Here is a 24,708-nt window from a genome sequence, read left to right as displayed (position 1 = left end):
TAAAAACACAAACAAAAAACCAAAAGAAATAAGAAATAGAATATATACAAAATAGCACATAAAGGCTGACAACACTTGTGTTTACTTACTTCTGGGGTAAATCAATTACTGTATGAAAACTGAATAAAAATGATCCACTTTCTAAGCCTATCTTTTAAAAACCTCTGTGACATAGGCAGTAAGGTTAAATTTTAAAGGAGGAAGAAAAGCCCAACACATTCTCCCCCTGCATGTACATCTTATTTTTGTATATTATTTCTTATTATTTCATTGTATTTTATTTTGGCTTTTCTGGCACCATTCTTGATAGATTCTACTTTTGCATAAAAGCCATCCAAAAAATGCCCTGAACTGACAGAATGTTGATTTAATCTGGAGATGGCAAAGAAATAACCCTATTAAAGTCCTAATCACAGGGGGAAAAAGTTGCACTCCCAGTTTTAAGGAACTTCAGCTTTACGGTTAAATCCCAAGCTTTTCAGCAGGGCTAAAAAGAGCAGTACAGCTAAGCTGAGAGTGTTACGACACACAGGAATACAGGTTCAAAAGGAACCATCTGGTTCCTTCTGTTCACTTGAACTGCAATAGATTTTTAGTCCTGAAAGGTCAATGCCACATCCATATGTACAAACTGGAACACTACCAACCCACTACAACAGATTAAAACACTTTTAAAATATTAGAAGTTACTTAAAAAAAAGTCATAATGATAGGGTGTCAAAGGAAATATACACAGGACTGTGCACAAGTAAGCAGGAGAGATAGCCAATGGCCTGTATTTCTGTGAACTGACTTTTAAGTATTTTATACTTAACTCAGAATTCTAAAAAAGGCTAAGAACTATTTTAAACAATTATGTTTCAATTATATAAGACAATGGTGACAAAGTTATAACTTAGATCTGATCCAGTAACTGTCACTAGGTCTGCTAGTGTGGAGGAGGTGATAAATATCCACTTTCAGCTTTGAATTTCTTGTCTTTTCTCTGTGTTGAATCCTCTTCTACAGTAAAAAAGGAAAAAAAAAATAAAATAAAAATCCCAGTTTTCATCTTCTCTGTTCTGCCTACAGCTACCCCACCTCTGTGCTTCCCATCTGTCTACTCCTTTCTTGCTGTTCTTCAGCTAACTCCCACAAGATCTTTCTTGGCTCTGCTACCAGTCTAACTTGGTCAGCCCTACCACTACAGCAGGCTAGAATGTTGCAAGTAACCCAGGTGCTTGGTTTCCACCAGTCTGGCAAGCAGCTTTCTTACCTCACCCTGTATCCAGTTTCTGATGACAGGCTTTAGGTACACCTTTTAGGAGTGAGTTATTTCCTTCTAACCAATTCAGCATTTAGTACTGTCAAACAAAAACATCCAGTACATACTTCAAACATAAATTTTAAGGAAGAACTTCCCTTACCCATTTTGCTCTCTTCAACATTTTATCATTTTAATACTTAGCTATCTTATCTCTGAGGCCTAAGAGCATTATCTCTGCTCAACATCTCTATCCATGCTTACAAAAATGCAGACAACAATTATGATATAACATATTTCCAATGCAACACAGTAAGGAAAACATTTAACTCTGATTATAACAATTCATGCAATCTGTCAGTTACAAACTAAGCAGTAAGTAAAAGTAGCTATCACAATGGCTGATGGTTCATTTTCTGTACCATATCTTGAATGATACAGCTAGGCAGGATAATATATATTCCCAAAATATTTACAAGTCCCATAACAAGTCAGTTTCTATGTGTATTCTTTCAACTGATAAATTCAGTTCTAAACAGTAAATTACAAATTCCTTTTAACAAAGGCAAAAATTAGTTAGTCGAACGAAACTAAGAACACATAGATACTCCAATCATGTTTACCTAATACACAGTAAACCTGGGAAAAATGGGACAATGGTAAAAAGCTGACAAAGATGTTGTCAAGGTAGATGTTGCAACACTCAGCATTAACATGTATGTTGCTTGAAATGGAAAATAAATCCAGAGCTAGCTACCGCTGTATCTCATTCACTGTACCAAATCACAGAAAAGTAGAAGGTTATCAAGTATATCCTATTATTCCCAAGATACAGTTCAACTTACACCACTTGGGGACATGGATAAACTGTGATCCCACTGTAACTTACCCTTACTAGAGGAAAACTTTTTCTTCATTTGTAACACAACTTCTTGCTGCAATTAAAACCATTATTGTTTCACAGCTATCAAGAATGGCAAAACCCCCTCAGTTTATCATTGTCACAATTTCTTTTTACCACAGTGGCAGAAACAGTTGTTCCTTAAACATTAGTTTTGTGCTGTTGATTATTTCTGACAAAATAACTTTTGCACTTGACCCTAAAGAATTGCATCATCTTTCTGATCATGTTATTTGGAACTCTAATATTGCCCTCAAACACAAAGTCCACTTCCTAGTCACTTGTCTACTGAAATTACCAAATCATACTGTACATTCCATAATATAAACTATAAACATATATAAACCAACTGGTCTCAGATCACTGCAAAACTCCACTAATAGTAAGCCATACAAGAGGGCTCTCCCAGCACAATTTGCAGCTTTTTGGGGCCCACCATGCAGCAGTTTTATTTAGATCCTGAATGCTTCTCCTTGCCATAGTGAGAAACTCTGCTGAGGTCAGGGCATCTGCTGTTTCTTCCTTACTCATAATATGATATCCTACTGAAGACATTGGATGCATCTAAGATCAATCTTTTCAAATCCATGTTAGCTGCTACATATCAACATGTGGGTGGGGGATCTGAAGGAGAGCTAGGTTCCCCAGAATGGCAATTAAAAACCAAAATCCACCTATTGAATAAAGCTAGCCTACAGAGAATTATAGGCACAGCTCACACCTCTTAACCTTTCCTTGTGAAGATGGGTATCAAATACAAGGGTATCCCAAAACTGACTGAATGGCCCTAGAAAAGAACTGATCTACAAAATAAGATGACCAAAAACCCCACAACTGACTGCCAAAGGAAGAAGAACTGAGCTTTGCTTCAAAAGATTACTAATTTGGTCATTTCTTTAAAAGATGGGATACCTAGACTCAGTTTCCTCTGCAACCTAAGAAGACCAAAACCTGCAATGTTTACATCTGAAGAGTATCCCAACCACAGGTTTAGGGAACAGTCTAGGTGAATCATTTTTTTAAATTTTCTTTGAAGCTCTGTACATGGGGAGAATGACAAGCAGAACACTTCGCTAGAAATGGAGTCTTCCGTTTCATCTCGCTGTCCTCAGCATTTGTACAAGTACCATTTTGTTAGGTAACATTCAACTGATGTACATTTTGTGTGCAAAATGTTGATTGTATGGCTTCTCAAGATTAATGATATACGCACCATAACTCTCTGGTTACATTATTGAGTCACCCAGCTCCTTATGGCCACAGATAACACCTAATCAGTTAATCAAAGGTAAACCTGAACAGGCAACTGCATGTCAAAATCATTAATCTTACCTGACAGGCAGATGTATGTTAAATATTCACCCTGACCTCCAGTAGCTAGGAAAGGAATCTTTTTTTTTGTTCTTCTTTTTACTTGGACAGCTCCCAGCATCCTTTCATCATGTGGGGCAAAAATTTCTTTGCTGATTGCAGATTTGGCATTCATTGTAGATCACAGATATAGCAGACTGATGCACTCTAAAAACAAAAACATATTTAAAAATATTAGAAACTTCCAAGTTATGTTAAAATCCAGTTCATTTTCATGGCCATTAACAGCTCTGAACTTCAAATAAAGATTTTTATTATTATTCAAAGAATTTAGAAGCTAACTTTATGTATTTAGAGGCAGAATTTTTTAAGTACCCAAGAGTCTTCACTGGAGTTGTTCTCCACGCTGCTTAAATTCTTTTAAACTAGCTTAGTTTATTTTGGGCAGAAGCTGTCCACACTAGCACTTCAGCGTGACGCAAAATCATCTCAGAGACACCCTATCACTTCGTGGTGCATAAAAGCTTCATTAATTCCTTCTCTGGTAACTGGAGGGAAACTCATCTGCCTGACACAGAGAAAGCACTGCAAGGGCATAGGAAAGGAACACCATGGTTATGCTGTCAGACAAGTCACATTCACAGAAGATACAAGAAGCTTCAGACTCATAAGACTGCTCCTGCAGCAACACTGCTATTGGTGACAGAACTTGATTAAGCAGCTCCTTCACCTCTCACAGCTTTACGATTCATGCTTTCAACTCCTAATTACTAACTGGGCAATTTCCCATGGAAAGGCATCAGAGAAACCAGAGGAGTTAACACAGATGAAACCACACCTCTGCTTTTCTGCTAAGGAATTTTGGCCCTGGTCAGCTCCTCAATGCATTATAAAAGAAAACACCGTCTATTTTGGTGAGACATCTGGAGAGGGAAAAAAATAAATAAATAAATGTAGAGAACAGGCAGGGAGAAGACAGAAAGCTGCTTGCTCAGGCATGTCCAGCAAAAGAAATGTCAATCTGACCACATATGAAGGAGCCTACCTAAAGGGAAGAGCTCAGTTACAGAGGAGACATTAATATTCTCTTCATATAGACAGTACCACAGTTGTATCTCCAATTAGTTCTGCAGTTAAATCTATGAATAAATAAACTACTTCACTGATACAGACTGCAAAATGTCCCTTTTAATTATTCAAATATAATGACTTCAAGCCACATACATTATATTTCCATATTATTTAGACTTTCATGCTCACAGATCTTCTTGACATCTTCAGCTTTCTTAGAATAAGATCATCTTCAGGTCTCAACTACTGAAGCCAGAAATTCAGTATTAGCCACAAAGTAGCTATCAGAAAATTGATAAATTCAAGACAAATTAGATTTTGAAGCCAAAGGAGTCATGAAGCCATCACTTTTAGTTTGCGTACTATCAGCAAAGTAATTCTTTTCAGTCTCCACGTCTTGTTGGTCCCTACTTATGATATTCCCTTTAAAAAAAAAAAAAAAAAAAGCTGCATTTGTGGAGGTGTGAGATAGCAAAATAGTCCAAATCAAAGTTGCTGAGGTGAGTAGTCAGAGACAATGCCTGTAACACCGGAGCGGAGCGGGGGGAGATCAGCGTCCAGCAGCTTCACCTCAGAGCAACAAGAGCCACCTAGGCCAGAGCCGCATGTCCTCAAGAGGACTTGCCCAAGAGCTCAGCTCCCGCGAGGAGGTGACTCACCGGGGGCGGAGCCAGGAGGAGTGGCACCAACTGTGAGTGGTTAAAAACCTACCCAGGGAGCACGGCGAACAGAGCGGGCAAACAGAGCGGGTCGAGGCAGTTCACGCGGGCAGGTGAGCGGGATGGTGAGCACTCGTCGTATGACCAGAGTCCGGTCTGGGAGTTCTGCCCTGGCTGCCCTGACAGCGGCCAGTGTAGGCACCCAGACAGAGCCGGTAAGAGGGGAGGCTGCAGTGCAGAGCTTGGAGTGTAGAGAGTGCCTGCACTGGTCTTGTGAGGGAAAGGTGCAGAATGGGCAGGGCTGTGCTCGCTGCTCCCTGATGGAGGTCCTCCTCCAGCAGGTGGCTGAGCTACAGGATGCTGTCAGTAAGCTGCAAGATGTCAGGGAAACTGAGAGGAAGCAGCTCCGGGCCCAAACAGCACAGGCGCCTCAAGTTTCCCCTCTAACTCATGGAGGAAAGAATGAGGCTGTTGACCAGGGAAGCTGGGAATTAGTAACAAAAAAAAAAAAAAAACCCAAAACAAAAAAAAAAAAAAAAAAGGAAGAAAGCAATTAAAAGCAAGGGGCTTCCTCTTAAATCTGCTGTACCCACCCAGAACCGCTTTGCTGTCCTGCAGGGGGCTGATGATGAAACACACTTGCACCAGGAACAGTCAGCTGGTGCACTGGTACAGATCTCTACTGGCACTGCCAGGAAAAAGCGGCGGGTTGTAGTAGTAGGGGACTCTGCCTTGAACGGGACAGAAACGCTCATCTGTCAGCCTGACCCAGTTGCAAGGGAGGTGTGTTGCCTACCTGGGGCACAGATCAGGGATGTTGCGGAGAGGCTGCCTGCCCTAGTAAGTCCCATGGACTATTACCCGCTTCTAGTGATACATGTGGGTGCTAGGGATATAGATAGTAGTAGCCTGAGGAGTATGAAAAAGGACTGCAGAGCTGTGGGAGAGGTGGTCAGGGGTTCTGGAGCTCAGATAGTCTTTTCAACAATTCTCCAAGACACAGGGGAGGACCTTCCAAACGCAAGGAGGATTGGACAGGTTAATAAATGGTTAAAAGGGTGGTGACATAGTCAAGGGTTTGGGTGTCTTGAACATGGGGCCCACATTTGTAGGCCAGGCCTACTGGGGTCTGGTGGAGCTGGTCTGATAAAGAAGGGGAAGAGTGGATTTGCTGGGAGGCTTGCCAGACTTGTCAAGGATGCTTTAAACTAGATGTGTTGGGAGACAGGGGCATCATTCCATCCCAACACACCCAGTCAGTTGCCAGCACCTATAATGAATGCTCGGAGTAATATAGTGATATTCTAACCGCTCCAGCCAATGAGCCGGCTTCATTTGGAGCTCAGCTCAGATGCCTCTGTACAAATGCCCGTAGCATGGGGAACAAACAAGAGGAATTACAGACGTAGGCACATCTACAGGGCTATGATATAATAAGCATAACAGAAACATGGTGGGATGGCTCCTTTGACTGGAATATTAGAATGGAAAGTTACAGGCTCTTTAGAAAAGACAGGCCCAGCAGACAGGAAGGGGGAGTTGCCCTTTATGTTAGGGATAGGCTGGACAGAGTCTGGGGACAGGTGAGCAGTCAACACAGAGTTTGTGGGTCAGGGTTAAAGGGATAACAGCAATGGGGGACATTACTGTGGGGATCTGTTACAGATCACCTAATCAAGAGGACTCTGTGGATGAAGTACTCTTTAGACAGATAGGAGCAGCCTCACGCTTTCAGGCCCTTGTTCTCATGGGGGACTTCAACCACCCTGATTATCTATTGGATGGACAGTATGCCCCAGCACAAACAATCCAGGAGGTTCCTCAACTGTGTGGAAGACAACTTCCTTCTGCAAGAAACGGAGGAGCTGACAAGGAGAGGTGTCATGCTTGATCTTGCGCTCACCAACAGAGAAGGGCTTGTTGGAAATGTGATGCTCCAGGGCAGCCTTGGTTGTAGTGATCATGTGATGGTCAAGTACTTGATCCTCAAGTTCGAAATCCACAGGACAGTGAGAAGAGTGTGCAGCAAGCTCACTGCCCTGGACTGCAAGAGAGCAGGCTTTGGACTCTTCAGGAACCTGCTTAGCAAGGTTCCATGGGATATAGCCCTAGAGGGTACGGGGACCAAGACTCTTGGTTGATATTCAAGGATCACCTGCTACAAGCTCAGGAGTGTTGCATCCCAACTAGAATGAAATGTGGCAGGAGGGCCAGGAGACCTCCTTCGGATGGATAAGGAGCTGCTGAGAAAATTTCAAAGGAAAAATGAGGGTTATAGAAGGTGGAAGCAAGGACAGGCAGCCTGGGAGGAATACAGGGATGTTGTCCGGGAACTTAGGGAACAGGTTAGGAAAGCTAAGGCAGAGTTAGAATAAAACTTGGCTAGGGATGTTAAAGATAACAGCAAGGGATTTTATAGGTATGTAGCGGCTAAAAAACAGACGAAGGACAATGTAGGCCCCCTCCGGAAGCTTTCAGGAGAACTGGCTACACAGGACATGGAGAAGGCTGAGGTTCTGAATGGCTTCTTTGCCTCGGTCTTCACTGGCAGAGGCACTGACCACACCACCCAAGTCTTGAAAGGCAGACACAGGGACTGTGAAAACCTACACCTTGGGCCCACTGTAGGAAAGGATCTGGTTCGAGACCATCTTAAGAACCTGAATATACATAAGTCCATGGGATTGATGAAATCCATCCACGGGTCCTGAAGGAGCTGGCAAATGAAGTTGCTAAGACACTGTCCATCATATTTGAAAAATCATGGCAATCAGGTGAAGTTCCCGATGACTGGAAAAATGGAAATATAACCCCCATTTTCAAGAAGGGGAAAATAGATGACCTGGGGAATTACAGACCAGTCAGTCTCACCTCTGTGCCTGGCAAAATCTTGGAGCAGATTTTCCTGGAAGGCATGCTAAGGCACATGAAAAACAACAAGGTGCTTGGTGACAGCCAGCATGGCTTCACTAGGGGGAAATCCTACCTGACCAATTTGGTGGCATTCTATGACGGGGCTACAGAAATGATGGACAAGGGTGGAGAAGTTGACATCATCTACCTGGACTTGTTCAAAGCATTCGATACTGTCCCACATGACATCCTTGTCTTTAAATTAGAGAGACATCAATTTGATAGGTGGACCACTCAGTGGATAAAGAACTGGCTGGATGGCTGCATGCAAAGAATTGCGGTCAGTGGCTCAATGTCCAGCTGGAGACCAGTAACGAGTGGTGTCCCTCAGGGATCAGTGTTGGGACAGGTCTTGTTTAACATCTTTGTCAGTGACATGGACAGTGGGTTGAGCGCACCCTCAGCAAATTTGCCGATGACACCAAAGCTGTGTGGTTTGGTTGATACGCTGGAGGGAAGAAATGCCATCCAGAAGGACCTTGACACGCTTGTGAGGTGGGCTGATGCCAACCTCATGAAGTTTAACCATGACAAGTGCAAGGTCCTACACCTGGGTCAGAGCAATCCCAGGCACAGCTACAGGTTGGGCAGAGAAGAGATTCAGAGCAGCCCTGCAGAGAAGGACTTGGGGTGTTAGTGAATGAGAAAATGAACGTGAGCCAGCAGTGTGTGCTTACAGCCCAGAAAGCCAAACATATTCTGGGCTGCATCACAAGAAGTGTGACCAGCAGGTCGAAGGAGGTGATCCTGCCCCTCTACTCTGCTCTTGTGAGACCTCACTTGGAGTATTGAGTGCAGTTCTGGTGTCCTCAACATAAAAAGGACATGGAACTGTTAGAACAAGTCCAGAGGAGGGTCCACGAGGATGATCAGGGGACTGGAGCACCTCCCATATGAAAATAGGCTGAGAAAGTTGGAGCTGTTCAGCCTGGAGAAGAGAAGGCTGCGTAGAGACCTCATAGCAGCCTTCCAGTATCTGAAGGGGTCCTACAGTGATGCTGGTGCGGGACTATTCATTGGGGACTGTAGTGATAGGACAAGGGGTAACGGGTTGAAACTTAAACAGCAGAGGTTTAGATTGGATATAAGGAAGAAATTCTTTACTGTGAGGGTGGTGAGGTACTGGGCTGCCCAGAGAGGTTGTGAATGCTCCAGTTCTGGTGGTATTCAAGGCGAGGTTGGACGAAGCCTTGGGTGATATGGTTTAGTGCGATGTGTCCCTGCCCATGGCAGGGTGGTTGGAACTAGAGGATCTTAAGGTCCTTTCCAACCCTAACTATTCTGTGATTTTATGAAATTCAACACCTACTGTTTTGCAATACAAACAGAATCTTTTGCCAAAATAATCTGTAACAGTATACCTTAGTTAACCAACCCAGAGGGATTCAAATTCTGGCAAGTTCTAGAATGAAGTAATTTTAAACACACCTTTACAAAAATCAACTGCATTTAAAAAATGTTCCCACCAAAAGAAAAACCCACACCCATTTCTAAGGAAGAAACAAGGCAGAGCTGAAAAGATGTGATTTCATAACACTTGCCATGTAAGTTACTTATCCTTTACCAAAACTACACCAACACAAAAACAGGATCAAAAGATAAGTTTACCTGCTAGTTATTTAGAAAAGGTTGTTTCCACATTCCTTATACCACACTTTATTCCTCTTCCATGTTTTGAGTGTATTTGCAGTATGGCTTATACCAGCATGTAAGCTGTCGGCACATTATAACTACTCTGGGGGTTTGGGGTGGTTTGTTTTGGGTTGGTTTTTTTTTACTTGAGAGTCGAGGCCATGGTCAATTACTATAGGTTTAAACATAAGGACCTACTTTTCAATGAAAGAGAACGATTATCTTTGCAAAAATAACTTCATTCTCAGATTTTCTCATGCTTAAGGAATTTTCAATAAATAACTTATTGGGAAAGCACATACTGTCAGGTAAAAATATACTCAGATTATATCTAACTAAAAAGTGTTCTCCAGCTTGCAACAATCTGACACTGTTAATTCTGCAACTGAGTTGTGGGATAGATGTTCTCAGATATTTTCTTGAGGTTCACACACTGCAAAATAAAGTGCAATTTCAAAGATGCACTAAGTGATATGAAGGCCTCCTGGATTAACAGAAGATGCACGTTTTCCTTACCTACAGTTGTTTGTAGCAGGAAATGGTATTGGTTTATAGCTTCAAAACTTTCATATGGTACTTCAAGATTTACTTTACAGATATTACAATCAATAGGTCTCATTGTATACAGCTGCATTTGATAAGACTGCTGAACAGGAGGAAAGCCAAACAAGAGAAAGTCTCCAAATCCTGTTTCACAGATTTCCAAAATCTTTTTGCTTCGAACGTGTGCTGCAGTTTACAGCATGAAATGAGAATGACTGCTGCATATGCAATAACCCCAAATAAATGCCAAGGCTAGGAGATTTAATTGATGTACCTATGGAGGTGCACCTCCCTATCTCTTAATGCAAATGCTTTTATGTACAATCAGTATACAGATTTAACAGGAACTAAGGCCCAGTTCAACACAGCACCCCAAAACAGATTAAAACTCCTCTTTCAGTAGAGACATGACATAGAACAATCAAATCTTGCTATTGCTGCATGCTGCTATTTGCTTTGTGATCACCTGGTTTTATAGATACCCACCAAAAGCTGTACACAGAGATGCAACACACACCAGACACTGTAGATGAAACCTCCAACTAAAGTATGCACTCATTGCCTCAGAGGCTGTGATCTGTGTGTTCCCAATACTTGGCTTACAACAGCCTCAGACACCAGAATTAAGCAATTAATCTAATGCAGTGTACTTGACATGATTGCTCAATCTAATATGGAAACTGACACTAGCACAAAACACAAAAGCCAGTTTTAAAAGAGAAAACAAATAACTGTGCCTGTGTGCAAACAGACCTCCAAGACTGAGCTGTCAATATAGTCTGGATTAAATAGTTTTTCACAGATCAAGAAGTCAGCAGCTGGATTTAAATAAGCAACCTTCTCCATATTTACTGGTGGATCTATGCAAAAGACCTTTGCTTTGTTGTAAGTAAAACATCCCAGTGTTCCTCTCTTTCAAAAGCAGACATAATGCAATCTTTTTGTTCTACTAACAAACAAACAAAAAAATGAAAAAAAAACAACCAAAAAAAACCCCACAAAAAAAACCCATATGAAAGTCTTGCTCAAAGAACATGAATAAGCCTCAATTTTCCCTGCTCTCCAATATAAAAAAACCTCTTCTCATAAGAAAGATGCTGGCTGTACATGCAAAACTTCATGTAGAACGCACAGATTTCTTTACACTGTAATATTTGTTCTTGGCACATGTTCCAGTATGCATTCAGACTCTCAGCAGTTTCCATTTATGGCCCATGTGGACACACACTGGAATGAAAACAGGTTTCCCCATGCTGAAACACTAAATGCCTTAAGGAAGAAATTTTTATTGGAGGATGTATGAGCACAGTGAGACTGTGCATTACTGTCCACAACATTTACCTCTCTGAGGCAGGAAGGAGTTAAATGTTTCAGTAAAGGTACCATCTTTAAAAAGAGCCCACATTTCCTGCCTTACATGCCTTCCTTGTTCCATGTACCTAATTCCACTCAAATTATTGTAATGATGCTTTTGGCTGAACAAAGAAAATTCCATTTTCCTCCTGTGGTTTTTCGCTACAGCCATCATAGTGTTATGGAAGAGAACATCAGCATTTACACTCTGCCTCCAAACCCAACAGAAATGCCTGAGAGGAAGATTCCCGCGTGGATTTGAACTAGTGCCTGCAATGCACTGCCCTATTTGCATCTCTTCAAACCTTTCCCTACTGCAATTCCTCTCCATGGTATTTCTATAATTAAAAAGCTCCTCCTAGGAACAGCTGACTGTTCCTCTCTAAGTGTCTCTGAAACAAATACAATTGAATAACCCAAGATACTTACGCTGCCTTCACAGATCTCACATGCTCAATAACAAAACACATGGACTGCTTCATGGTCAGCCAGAATCTCAGAGTATTTTTGGGCAGCCAGCCAGTCAGCAAGCAGCTGACTTATCTTTTACTTCCAGATGTTTTGTGGGACGATGCAAGCAGAAAAAAAGGAGATTGACAGACTCTTTGTTGAAGTGCTAGTATGCACAAGGAAGAGGGGAACCAATCTCAGCATGCAGAATTTAAGTAGCAGTAAATTAGCAAGGAGAAATGAAGTAAGAAACAAGAAAAGGAAGGGCAAGTAAAGTTAAATAAATAAATAAAATGTTCAGTATGTTCGGTCTTACTGTTTTCAAGAACCTTTAGTTTAATCACAAACAGGGATGGGCTTGCAGGACAGGTTAATCACTGAAATGGTGCCTGCAGTGGGAAATCATCTGAGCAACCAACTATTTCTGGGCTCCATTGACAGGTCTAGCAAGCACTCAACTCTGCTTTTAATAAAGCTACCATATTGACAGAGGACATCTACATTAGGAAACCATTGCAAGGCACCATTATTAAAACACCATATCACAATAGTTCCTCCTATTGTGATAACTGTCTGGTTTTTGACTTGCTGGAAGTGTTGAGGCTACATTTTTGATCATTATTGTTCATCACAATACTGTATTTGTTGTAGTCTCAAGCAAATAGCCAGTACAACTTCGGGGAAGCACAAAATCATTGCTAAACCAAGGCAAATTTATAGATCCTTGAAGAACAAATATTAGAACAATTTCTAAAGTTGGTTTAGAATAAGCTTATTAAGCTTAATGCTATCTTAAATAATAGCAAGTTTAATTAGCTCTGCAAACAAGGATTAAACCAGTAGATCAATCTTACTCTAAAACAGACAAGATAAAAATCTTTAAAAGGTTTGAAAATAACAAGATGATCGAAGTACATTTTGTCATCCTTCCCTAACTTCCCAACATGGAAAATTATTGTCTTAAGAGGTCAGCTTAACTGTTATGACCTTTTAGATATGCTTAGATACTAAGACCAGTTATTACATCTGCCCTTAGAATTTTATTTTCAGGCTGAAATATTTCAGTTTCTTCTGTCATTCCTCAGATTTCTTGCTCCAGACACGGCACCTCTCCAGACTCTTTCCCATTAGCCCATTTCCTTTTTGAAATGCAACCCTCAAATCTGGACTCACAACTCCATTTATGGCGCCAGAATCAACTGGGAGAACTACTTGACGGGTCAGCACCAAGTCTGTCAGAATTCAAGGGGCACCTAGACAATGCTTCTTAATCATGTGTCTCAGCTCCCTGACTCAGCTCAGCACACAACTGTGCAACAGCACATGGGAAAGAAAGCTGGGTAAGACTAGAGCTGCCTTGGGTAGCAGTATACCAGCAGTATCAGTTTACAAGGATCATGAAAATGTGGTTTAAAGACAGAACCCAAGATGTCAGAAGCTTTTATCAACTAGTGAGATTGGTTCATTGAAAACATGGCACAGAGCCAATTTACACACAATCCCTCAAAACCAGAAATTGCAACAAAGCAGCAAGCTGAATAAAAAGTGATAAAACAAGGGAGTTCATAGGGGTGTTCTTGGTAAGAATAAACATGTCTCAAGATAGGAGCAGATTCCTTGGTATACCGACTTCATAATTTTGGGGTTTAAACAGAAGCATAGCTAAAATGCAGGTTGGGAGTTTGCCTCTGTTAGACTGCTGTGTGATTTCTGTGCTAAATCAGAACTTGATGAATATATAAAAATATTATGCAGTGCTAATATTGCAGTATATACTACATAATTAGAACAGACCAAGTCACTGTAACTACTCCAGCAAGACATCTCACAGGAGCCTGATTTTGCCTTATAAGCAAATAAAATCACAGATGTTCTATTAAGACAAATTCTGCAAGTAGTAAGTACTGACCACTGAAAAAAGATGTTAAATAGATTTATAATTCAGTGTACAGGTTGGCAGAGAGATAGGATATTGCTACAGTATTAGGTGAAGGTATGTTAAAGAAAAAAACAAAACAAAACCACAATAACCCCTAGGTACTTCAGCTAACAGCTAGCACACAGTACTCTTGCCACTGGCTTACTTAAACTAGTATGCTTCAGTATATTCGTAAATCATGTTTTCCAAATCCTCACAACTCTATTTCCATTCCTCCTCAGTGGCACAGACTGCAAATATCTGCACATTACAGTCATCTATTAAATAGAATATTGCAAGAGAGAAGGATGGAATGAATTCAAGTCTCTCAGACTGAAGATTTTCTATTTTCTGAAATGTAACCTGCAACAACCACATCTGGGTTAAAAAGAAGAAAAAAGGGGGGGGGGTAAACTCTTTATTATGATGTTCCTTTACATTACTTTAATGCTGGGGAAGAGTACAAAAGCAGAGTAATAAAATAGGATAAGACATAATATCAAAGGATTAAAGCTTTCTATTCATTCAATTTCATCCATCCAAGGTGAATCAACTTTCTCTGGTAAGCATAAATATTTTTTACAATCACTCGAAATATATGAGCAAAATCACTTACTAGCAAAAAGCATAATTCTTATTCTAATGGAATATACCAGGTTCTGAGGATATCAGAATCTTTCTAAGGGCTGAGAGACCTCTGTAAAGTACTACAACAACATTTTACTTAAAAGAAAAACAGGAACCGTGTAGAAGCAGTAAACCATCTGTTGGCAATGTCCTGATATTTTCTAGCAGTTAACTAAATAAAGTTTTCATTCTGGCAAGTAACACAAGCTGAACACATTTGTGACATGGTGCATGCTTCTTCCCTGGAATCCTCCAACTGTTGTAAGTATCACCCATGCCAAAACAGGTGAGCTCAGTAAATCTTGAAAAAACTGCAGAGTCCTGCACATTAAACAAATTACAAAAAAAAAAACAAACCCAAAAAACAAACAAAAAAAACCCCCTAAACAACAACAACAAAAAAATCCAAATGAGTTCGCTGCAGTGTTTTGTTCAAGGGACATTATCATCTCAGGAAGTATTTTAAACACTATCCGTGGCTTTTATCTCCCACTATGCTTGAATGCTTAGCTCCACACTCCTGACAGAACCTGGGGCAGGGGAACAGACTGTGTATGTTTGAATACTTTTGTTTTTTTCTTTTTTTAAATGAATGGTTTGTTGTTTAGTCTCACAGAAATCTGGGAAAAGTTAGAAAGGGAAACTAGTGGCTTTTCCCTCTCCCTTGATGATTTCACAGTGATTTGCAATCAGTGATCAGTGGTAGAAGTATTCTAATTTAACAGCTTTAACAACTAGAAATTTTCCATTAAACATGGAGATGTTGGGGAGAAATCATCTTGTCAAGTGGTAGCCTGTTGGGAATGAGATATTCTTCTTTTACACTTAAAAAAAAGACACCACTTTTCCCTCTGCACTCCTGTCAGGGATTAAACAGTGACTTCTTGAGGATGTGAAAGCTTTCATTAGATTTATAAATCTGGACAAACCAGCAAGTTTTAGATTAAAATCCCTTTATAGATCAATATGGTATTAATCAAGGTAAAACCAATTAGCTGGTTGGTGACAGCCAACATGGCTTCACTAAGGGCAAATCCTGTCTGACCAATTTGGAGGCCTTTTATGATGGGGCTAAAGAAATAATGGATAGCAGCAGAGCAGCTGACGTCATCTACCTGGACTTGTGCAAAGTGTTCAACACTGTCCCAAAGACTATAGCACTTGGTGGATAAAAAAATTGACTGGATTGCTGCATGCAGAGAGCCAACAGCTCAATGTCCAGCTGGAGATCGGTAAACAGTGGTGCCCCTGAGGGGTTAGTGCTAGGACCAACTCTGTTCAACATCTTTGTCGATGACATGGACAGTGGGATTGAGTGTGCCCTCAGCAGGTTTGGCAATGACACCAAGCTCTGTGGTTTGTTTGATAAGCTGGAGGGAAGGAATGCCATCCAGAGGGACTTTGACAAGCTTATGAGGTGGGCCAATGCCAGTCCATGAAGTTCAACCAAGCCAAGTGCAAGGTCCTACGCCTGGGTCGGAGCAATCCCAGGCAGAGCTATAGGTTGGGCAGAGAAGAGATTCAGAGCAGCCCTGCTGAGAAGGACTTGGGGTGTTGGTTGATGAGAAATTTAACATGATCTGGCTTCAGTGTGTGCTTGCAGCCCAAAAAGCCAACCGTATCCTGGGCTGCATCAAAAGGAGTGTGACCAGCAGGTCAAAGGAGGTGATCCTGCCCCTCTACTCTGCTCTCATGAGACCTCACTTGGTGTATTGTGTGCAGTTCTGGTGTCCTTAACATAAAAAGGACATGGAACTGTTGTAGTAAGGCCAAAGTAGGGCCATGAGGATGATCAGGGAGCTGGAGTACTTCCCATATGAAGTCAGGCTGAGAAAGCTGGGGCTGTTCAGCCTGGAGAAGAGAAGGCTGCGTGGAGACTTCACAGCAGCCTTCCAGTATCTGAAAGGGGCCTACAGGGATGCTGGAGAGGGACCCTTCATCAGCAACTGCAGCAATAGGACAAGGGATAATGGGTTAAAACATAAACAGGGGAAGTTCAGGTTAGATAGGAAGAAGATGTTCTTTACTGCAAGGGTGGTGAGGCACTGGAACAGGTTGCCTGAGGAAGTGGTAAATGCTCCACCCCTTGCAGTTCAAGGCCAGGCTGGACAGAGCCTTGGATAACATGGTGTAGTGTGAGGTGTCCCTGCCAATGGCAGGGAGGTTGGAACTAGATGATCTTAAGGTCCTTTCCAATACTATCTATTCGATGATTCTGTGAAACACATAGTGACATTTCACAGCTCTACACCAAATTCTGAGATCAACAGTATAACGGCACAGTGAGGGATGAAAGAGGAGAACCTAGATAACCTAAATGAATGGAAAACATCCTTCTCTAGTTCTTTTTATTATGTGTTTTTACATTTTCTCAAAAGAGAGTGTTATTGGAATATCATTCTCTCAATCTTTTCACTTTGAATAATTACGTATGTTTGGACACCTGAATTGAGACAATACAACATAAGGCATGAGGAGGTGCAGCAAACAGTAGTAGCTGAGCTTGTGTAAGAAACATTCTATCCAAGGAGGGGGATAGGACAATAAAATACAAAAACCCAACAACATCCATTTCATAAGTTTAGGTGTGATTCTACACTGCTTGCACTCAGAACTTCCATTTATAACCCTTAAACAACTACCCTTGGACAATTTCGTGTGTCAAAGTAGAGGAGCTCTCAAAACCCCCCCAGAAATAAACAACCCAAACAAAAAACATACCATAAAGAAAAAAAAAAGCAAACAAAAAGCATGCAATACACATCTTCCATTAGACTCATCTCAGAATAAGCACGTATCCCATACAGTCTTGTAATTTTTATCTCACAAAAACTTCCTGCGAGGGCAACAGGAAGAAATAGATTGCATCTTTAACTAAAAGATCAGAACACAATGTTAAGAAGAAGAATCCATGCAGGTACATACACGTTTCTCCCAAATATAATGTTCTTTTTCCAGCATAAACAGCCTCATGAAAATCCTTCATGTGTGCAAACCCAATCTCTAGTATGCAACAGTAGTGACCCATACAACTGGACAGAAATAACCAGTTACAGGTAGTAAATGGTTTCACCATAAATCAATCTAGTCCTATCTTCAGCCAAAACAAGCTTTTCAGCACCAGCTTATACCAGTTTAACTGCAGGATGTTACCAAATAAAGTGGTCAACATCCTTCATCTTCCAGGTTTTTGACGATTCATAAGAACATTAATCCTATGCTAAAACTTGCAGCTGCATATCATTAGTATCAACAGTGCAACTGGTGTGAATATGCACTACTTTTGACAATAAACTACAGTTCACTCTGTTAATTCATTCTTGAAAACTTACTGTAATCTCTGCAGATGCCTTTAGAAACAAGCATAGAAACAACATTCTTAAAGTTGATTATTCTTGAATCCTAAACTGATGTCTTTGAGACAATGATGTGATGTGAGATTTTTGTAAGAGTCAGAGAGAAAAGCTGAAGTTCAAGGTGACTATGCTAACCCAGCTGCATACATTTCTGCCAACAAACAGTTGCCGTTCTCACCTTATAAGCTACGGCAACAAATGTAGTTATAATATAGCCTTCTTAAACAGCACTTCAAAACCTACTACATCTCCTACAAAAATTACCAAGAATGAAGTATTGAAAGTCACCTCAATTTCTTCTTGTAAATAAATCACAACTCAATAAAAACAGTTCACAAACAAAACCTCAGAAAAAGCAAGTGCAGAAGACAACATCTTCATTTTCAATAACCATCTGCTGTCCACTAGTGCCATAATACTGCCTTTTAAGTAGTTTGTGTTTAAAATCTGAGTTTCTTTGTAAAGTTTCTGTGCTACTTTTTGCCAGTCACTCAAAGCTTTTACATCAGTGATGGTATTTACCCATTTACAAATTTAGGCCAAAAGTGACTTGGTAACAACATGCCGCTCCTCGCCACTCTTTCCATATTCTTGATTCTTCTCACTGCATTTGGATTCTTGGTTTTACTAGTATAGAAAACGTAATGGGGAAGAAAAGGAAACGGCTCTCCTGGAAGAGTTCCTAGTATCATAACAGCTCGAAAGTAGAAGGCCACGTGAAAGTGTGAAAAGAAGGTGAGTTTTACTGACTTCATAAATATAATTTTTCTTTTAGGAAAGGACAATGAAAACCCTTACGGTTTTGTGATGATCTCATTGTGCTGAGACCAGCAGAGTTCCCAAACCCATGACTCATTCCTATCCCAGCAAAAATATTGCTGGGAAGATGTGTTTTGTTTGTGATGAATTAATTCCTTTAGTGTGTCTCAGTCACAAAAATACCAGGCTTCACTATGTATGATGAAAATAAAGCATGACATTCATACTCCCACCTTACTCTTTTCTAAATACTATTGTGTTAAAATTGAAACAGTGGTAGATGTTCCCAACAACTGAACAATTTGTTTAGCAAAAACACCAATAAAGGTTTGATTTCCCAGCTATGATGTGTAAATATGTCTAACTTCTAAATATTCACAGTTCAGGCTTCAAAGTTTATTTTCATAGGTCTTATGCAGCAAAAACTATTAGCATTAGTTCCTTGTGACATAAAATTATACTAAGGCCCAAGTACAGCTTATTAACAGATAATAAAATTGAAAGAAATAGCTTTCAGCATTGATCAGTTTGACATCAAACCTCAAAAGATTGCTTTCATTTAGGCAGTTTTGGTATTTAACTTATTTTTTAAGTTCTTCGTGCTACACACTTGGGTAACATAAGTGAAGTTAGGCTGGCTTAAGAGAACTAGCTGCTACATGAAGGTTTCTTCTTCCCCATGAAAATATTTTTGTCTACCCCTAAAATGCACAGAATCACAGTGTCAGGCAGTTCAACAGAGATAAATTTACTTACGTTGCAGACCTGCATTCTCCTCCTGAACTCTGTCATCACCATATCCTCCTTTGCACATGGCTCATTGTTTTCTAACATAATACTTCCTCCTTCCTATCTGGTTTCTTTTGTAACACTACACTAAGGTGTATCTAATTTGCATTCCATTGAAAAAAACCTGGCACTTCAAGACATTAATGGAAGGTAAGTACCCATACCTTCATGGAATCCTAGAAAACCATCTCCAAACACAATGTCAGAAACTCCCCCACTTCAAATACTTTTATTTATACTCAAATATATTGCATTCCATTTGCAGTTAATGGGATCTCTGGTTTTTATTCAATGTCCTAGATACTGTTCAATACCACAGAAGACCTCTCACAGCTTTCATACCAACTGTAAGGAGAGACATACATCATGCAGATGAAATGTTAACAATCTGGAAAAACCCTATGGCAGTTAACCAACAAATGTATGACTCTTCTCATCTGCCCAGACTAAGGCTATTAGATCTGAGAAACTGATTAACTTGAGCTGGTGACATAAGAGTTTAGTACCACTATATGACAGATGTAACCAGTTCCTTAGTAAACTTTATTTTGATATGAAAAGCCCCCCAAAACGCTATAATCACCACTTCCCTACTATTCCCTATTTTCTACTTTTGCAGCAAAGCAATCAACATGGGACTGTTAAATTCAGGTCTGCCAAGGGCACTGTTACCTATCTGACAGATACAAAAGGTCAGAAGATAACTGCTAGAGGTCACTTGTATCCTACCTAGTTCAATACACCAATACGTCATCAGCTGCTCACTAACAGCCAGAGAACTGCTGGGTTTAGACAAGTGATTTTGTCACATTCCCACTGCATTCTTCCCAGTAAATTTGAGATTAATCTAGTTTCAGGGCTATGAAAAGCATTATTACAATTATCCATTCTTTTTGTCTACTTTCTACCTTAAATAATATAAATTGGCAAGCAAATTTCCCCCAGCTGGAACAGGTGGCTGTGGTGTACCAGAGAAAATACTCTCACAAAATATTGTTCAATTAGGTATTTTAATTTTACAGCTAAAACCTTGCATAGGTTTTATCAGGACCCTGACAGGCCTTATCAACCCTGTCAAGTCCCCAAGGGCTCCCCGCTCCCTGCCCAGCCCAGGACCACATGTCGGGCTTCCAGGACCATCAGCCCCTGCTCCAGTGATGCTGCAGAAGGGCTGGTCTCCAGCTCCCCACATCACAGCCCAACCTCAGCCAGGCACCTGTGCAAATTTAACCAATGCAAGAAGCAAGGAAGAGTGACTCAAAACCATCAGCAACTGTTTGCAGAATGAACATGAACAACAGCTTGAGCCAACATGCTGAGCAGCAAAAGCAGGATCCAAAGCCCATACTGATATCACACAGTTACTTCAAGTCTTATTGTGACAGGGAAAGGGAAAAAAACAAATTGAGTATATAAAACTGATTTTTACTTGCTTTTAGAAAGTTTGAAGTAATTTACTGCAGATCACAAGAGAGATTAGCATGGAAGCTACTAGTAAAGGGCAGCCAACCCATTAAGAGGAGAGAAGCACAAAGAAGGAAACAGAAACAAACACCTAACCTGATTGCTTGCACATGGTACTGTCTCCAATTCAGCAGGAGTAGCCAGCCTGAGCTATTTTTCTTTTTCAGTGCAAAGGCAATTTTGTAAGAGGCTGCCCAGCAGAGTATTGGGAAGACAGACAGCACACATCTGAAAGCTATACCAACAAATCAGAGACTTTATGTTTATTTGTGGTTAGCAAGGGCAGCAGGGACTTCAGAACTGCAGATGGAGATCTTCAGAGAGAGGGCTGTGAAACTTCTGCAGAACAATAGCAGCAGCCTGATTTGACTTTGACCTAGAAAGGCTACACCATCTCCCTTAGTCACTATGCCTCCTGTGGGCAAGAGCCTCAGTGCGCAGAGCTGAAGTGACTAATGATGCTCTTTGAAATGCTCACCAGCATGTCAATAATATAGTTCTTCTGACAAAGACTGAGCTGATATTTAGTGAGAAAGAAAAATGATACAAGCAATTCAAGTCTAATAAGAGTACACTAAAAAAAAAAAACAAAACAGTTCTGTGACATTGGCAAGAAATCAAAATTAGACAGAAGGCAAAAGACCTGCTAAGTCTTACCAGGTCTTCCACTCCAAGTCAAGACAAGAAGACAACCACTAACAACAGTGTGAGAGTCCAACACATCAGACCAGTGTCAATAAAAATTCCTTCTTATTCAAACATGACAGTTCATACATAATAAAAGTAACTGCTCAGGCTACAAAATGATCCTTATCAATATTTATCAACAGGATATCCTGGGGGCATAATTCCCTTTGCCTAGGGAAACTGTTAACGCTCCATCCCTGGTGGTGTTCGAGGCAGGGCTGAACAGAGCCTTGGGTGACAGGGTTTAGTGTGAGGTGTCCCTGTCCATGGCAGGGGGGTTGGAAGATGATCTTAGGGTCCTTCCCAACCCTAACTATTCTCTGATTTTATAATCCCATTCTAGCAAGAAGAAAAACAGATCACACCAGAAAGAAAAATTAGGCACAAAATGGTTTTGCTTCACAGTTCAACATGGTTCCCTTTCCGTATGGGTCAGCAACAGGCAGTTTTCCAAATGTCAGGGAGACTCCAGTCTGCAAACTTGAATAAATTAAAAAAAAATACATCCTTTAACAGAAAGAATAGAAAGATTTCAAATAGCTAGCATTATTATTGTGTAGGTGAAATAATGAAATAGACATTTTAAAATCATATTTTTGATCAAATTCTGTAGTTGTTCAGAAAGAGTTAAAACCATCTCACAGATCACTAGTTTGTGTAACTGTTAGTAAGACATCGGCTACAAACCTTAACAGTTTAATTCTACCTCTCAAAATGTCTGCCTATATATAACAGACTGGAACTTCACCCTGTAGATCTATGAGAAATTCTGAGGTCATTTTGGTGTACTTCAAAGGTTTAATTATTTCCGACAGGTTTTCCCCATTTCTGGTTGGTGGATGTATGAAATTAACAGCATAACTTCCCACTGTAAACAAGCACCCACATAATGATAAAACAAACTGATTCTTCTTAGCCTTCTCTGGTGCACAATGCAATGTTTTGAGATTTGAGATGGAAAAGAGCAATAAAATATAAACTAACATCACTGCCAGGAAAACTACCAGTTGAGAATTACCAGTAGTAGGAGAACACCAAAAACAGCAGCTCAACTTATTTCTGAGGACAGACTTAGAGAATGGGGAAGTTCTCACCCTGAAAGAAGTTCAACCCATATTGAAGCTTGTACCTGGAAAGCACTTCAGAAGATTCAGACCCTCCTGGGGACAGCTCCAGCACACATTTACAGCTGGCATTTCTCTAAGCAGTTTTTAACTCCACCCCACGGTACCCTCCTTCTAGAGGTATCTTTTCCCCTCAGGAGATGAAATCAGTCATTCCTAAATCCGTCTAAACCAAAGGAAACTCATCATGTCATGCATATGAGACATAAAAAGGAACAAGCTATTCCTTGGCTCATTTTTATATACTTTAATCCTAATTACTAGTAATGTCATTTATACCACTCAAGCTTCAGCTGCTTCTGCATAATAGTTCAAACTCACCAACACTGCTTAAGTGCATAAATCTCTTAAAAAGTTGCAATAAAACCAATAATCTGACTTTATAAAACTGGAAACTATTGTCCGTGTGCTGATGTAAAAAAAATAGGCTAAACAGCATAAGAAGCAATAGATTTCAAACTTGTAACCCCAAACTTAAAAAAAAAAAAGGAAAAAAAAGCTTTCTATTTAGTACTTGATAATCTTGTACTCAAGCGTTTGACAGATCAAAACGCTAGATATCTGTCCATCCAAAGGGCACCCACTAATTTTTACTAGTTTCAGAACATACAGCTCATGTTTGACAAATACACGTGCTACTGCACCACACAATTACACCGCTCCACCAAGCGTTCCTCTATTACATACAATCATACAATACCAGGTTGGAAGGGACCTCAGGGATCATCTGGTCCAACCTTCCCAGGCAAAACATGACCTAGATTAGATGTCCCAGCACCTTGTCCAGGTGAATCTTAAGTGTCCAATACTGGGAAGATAATTCCAATGCTGTGACCAATTTTCCTCTTGTGTCCAGTCAGAACTTCCCCAGGATTAATACGTGCCCATTACCACTCATCTTCTCAATGTGACCCCTTCTAAAAAGGGAGTCTCCTTCCTTGTACCCATTCTTTAAATACTGCAGCATGGTGGTAAGGTTTCCCCTGAAAGCTTATGGCTTTTGCTACATGAGCATTCTGTACTGCACATCAGGTCCATGCCCATGCTTGTGACACATCAGCATGAGGTAATTACAGCGCTTATGTATAGGATAAAGGTGCTCAACAGACTCATAGGTCACATGCGTCCATGCTGGAATAGCTCAGTACTTCAGCAGCAAGCAGTAATGTTATGCTGCATGAACTGTAAATGGTGATACTCACAAGTGTTATGGAACAAACTTCTTTCCAGCTGCTAGAGATCCCACAAACCTATTAAAAGCAACCCAAGGGCATTAATGCAATCTAAAAGCAACTGGACAAAATTTGTGCCTACTTAAAAGGATCTGAAAACTCGTTTATACCAAAGTTGTCATTTTCACTTAACTAAAAATCCACAACGAGAGCCATCAAGCATCCAAAAGGAGGAGGTCAGAGAGATGGTTAGATCATATTCATAGAGAAAGGCTGGGTGAAGCATTAAATGAACTCAGTCACTCTCCAGTGACAGCTGGGATCAAGTAAAAACCTAAGATTACAATACATATTGATTTTTCCTTAAGGTTAAAAATTTCTTCAAGCATAAATTATGTGCATTCCTTCAAAGTTTCTGCCCTCTAGCAAGTAAGTTACAGACAGAAACAGCCAGTTTTCCTCCTTTTCCAAAATTAGCCTTAGACTGAACAGAATTTCTGGTATGATGAAACATGTTTACTCAGTACAAAAGAGACAGACATATAATAGCCAATGTAGCTTCCTTGCAATTTCTTGTGAATTACTGAATACAAGAACAATACAAATACAAGAATCTTGAAGCACAGCAAAGAAAAAAAAATCAATAAAAAGCATCCTTAAATTGCATGAAAATGCAACGTGCCAGTTAGCATCTAGCACAGTCACACAAAACAAAAAGGTCATCTATGAGCAGAGG

General features: G+C 40.4%; 1 protein-coding gene across 5 annotated transcripts in view; it reads right to left on the bottom strand.

Moving 5' to 3' along the window:
- The window catches only part of STXBP6 (syntaxin binding protein 6), a 106,868-nt gene that overhangs the window by 66,353 nt on the left and 15,807 nt on the right, over positions 1–24,708 (bottom strand). For 4 of the 5 annotated variants that reach the window (XM_034062461.1, XM_005149290.3, XM_031049109.2 and 1 more), the window contains exon 2: positions 3,477–3,662. In XM_034062461.1, coding sequence (XP_033918352.1) covers positions 3,477–3,630 — 154 coding nt within the window. In that variant the 5' untranslated portion in view covers positions 3,631–3,662. Of the gene's footprint in view, positions 1–3,476; positions 3,663–5,237; positions 5,259–24,708 lie in introns of those variants that run through there. The other variant, XM_031049110.2, reaches the window with a different exon arrangement.

Source organism: Melopsittacus undulatus, chromosome 4 (assembly GCF_012275295.1).
Source record: "Melopsittacus undulatus isolate bMelUnd1 chromosome 4, bMelUnd1.mat.Z, whole genome shotgun sequence".
NCBI classification, from domain to species: Eukaryota; Metazoa; Chordata; class Aves; order Psittaciformes; family Psittaculidae; genus Melopsittacus; species Melopsittacus undulatus.
Note: the sequence above shows the minus strand (reverse complement) of the source record. Positions and strands in the feature narration are given on the sequence as shown.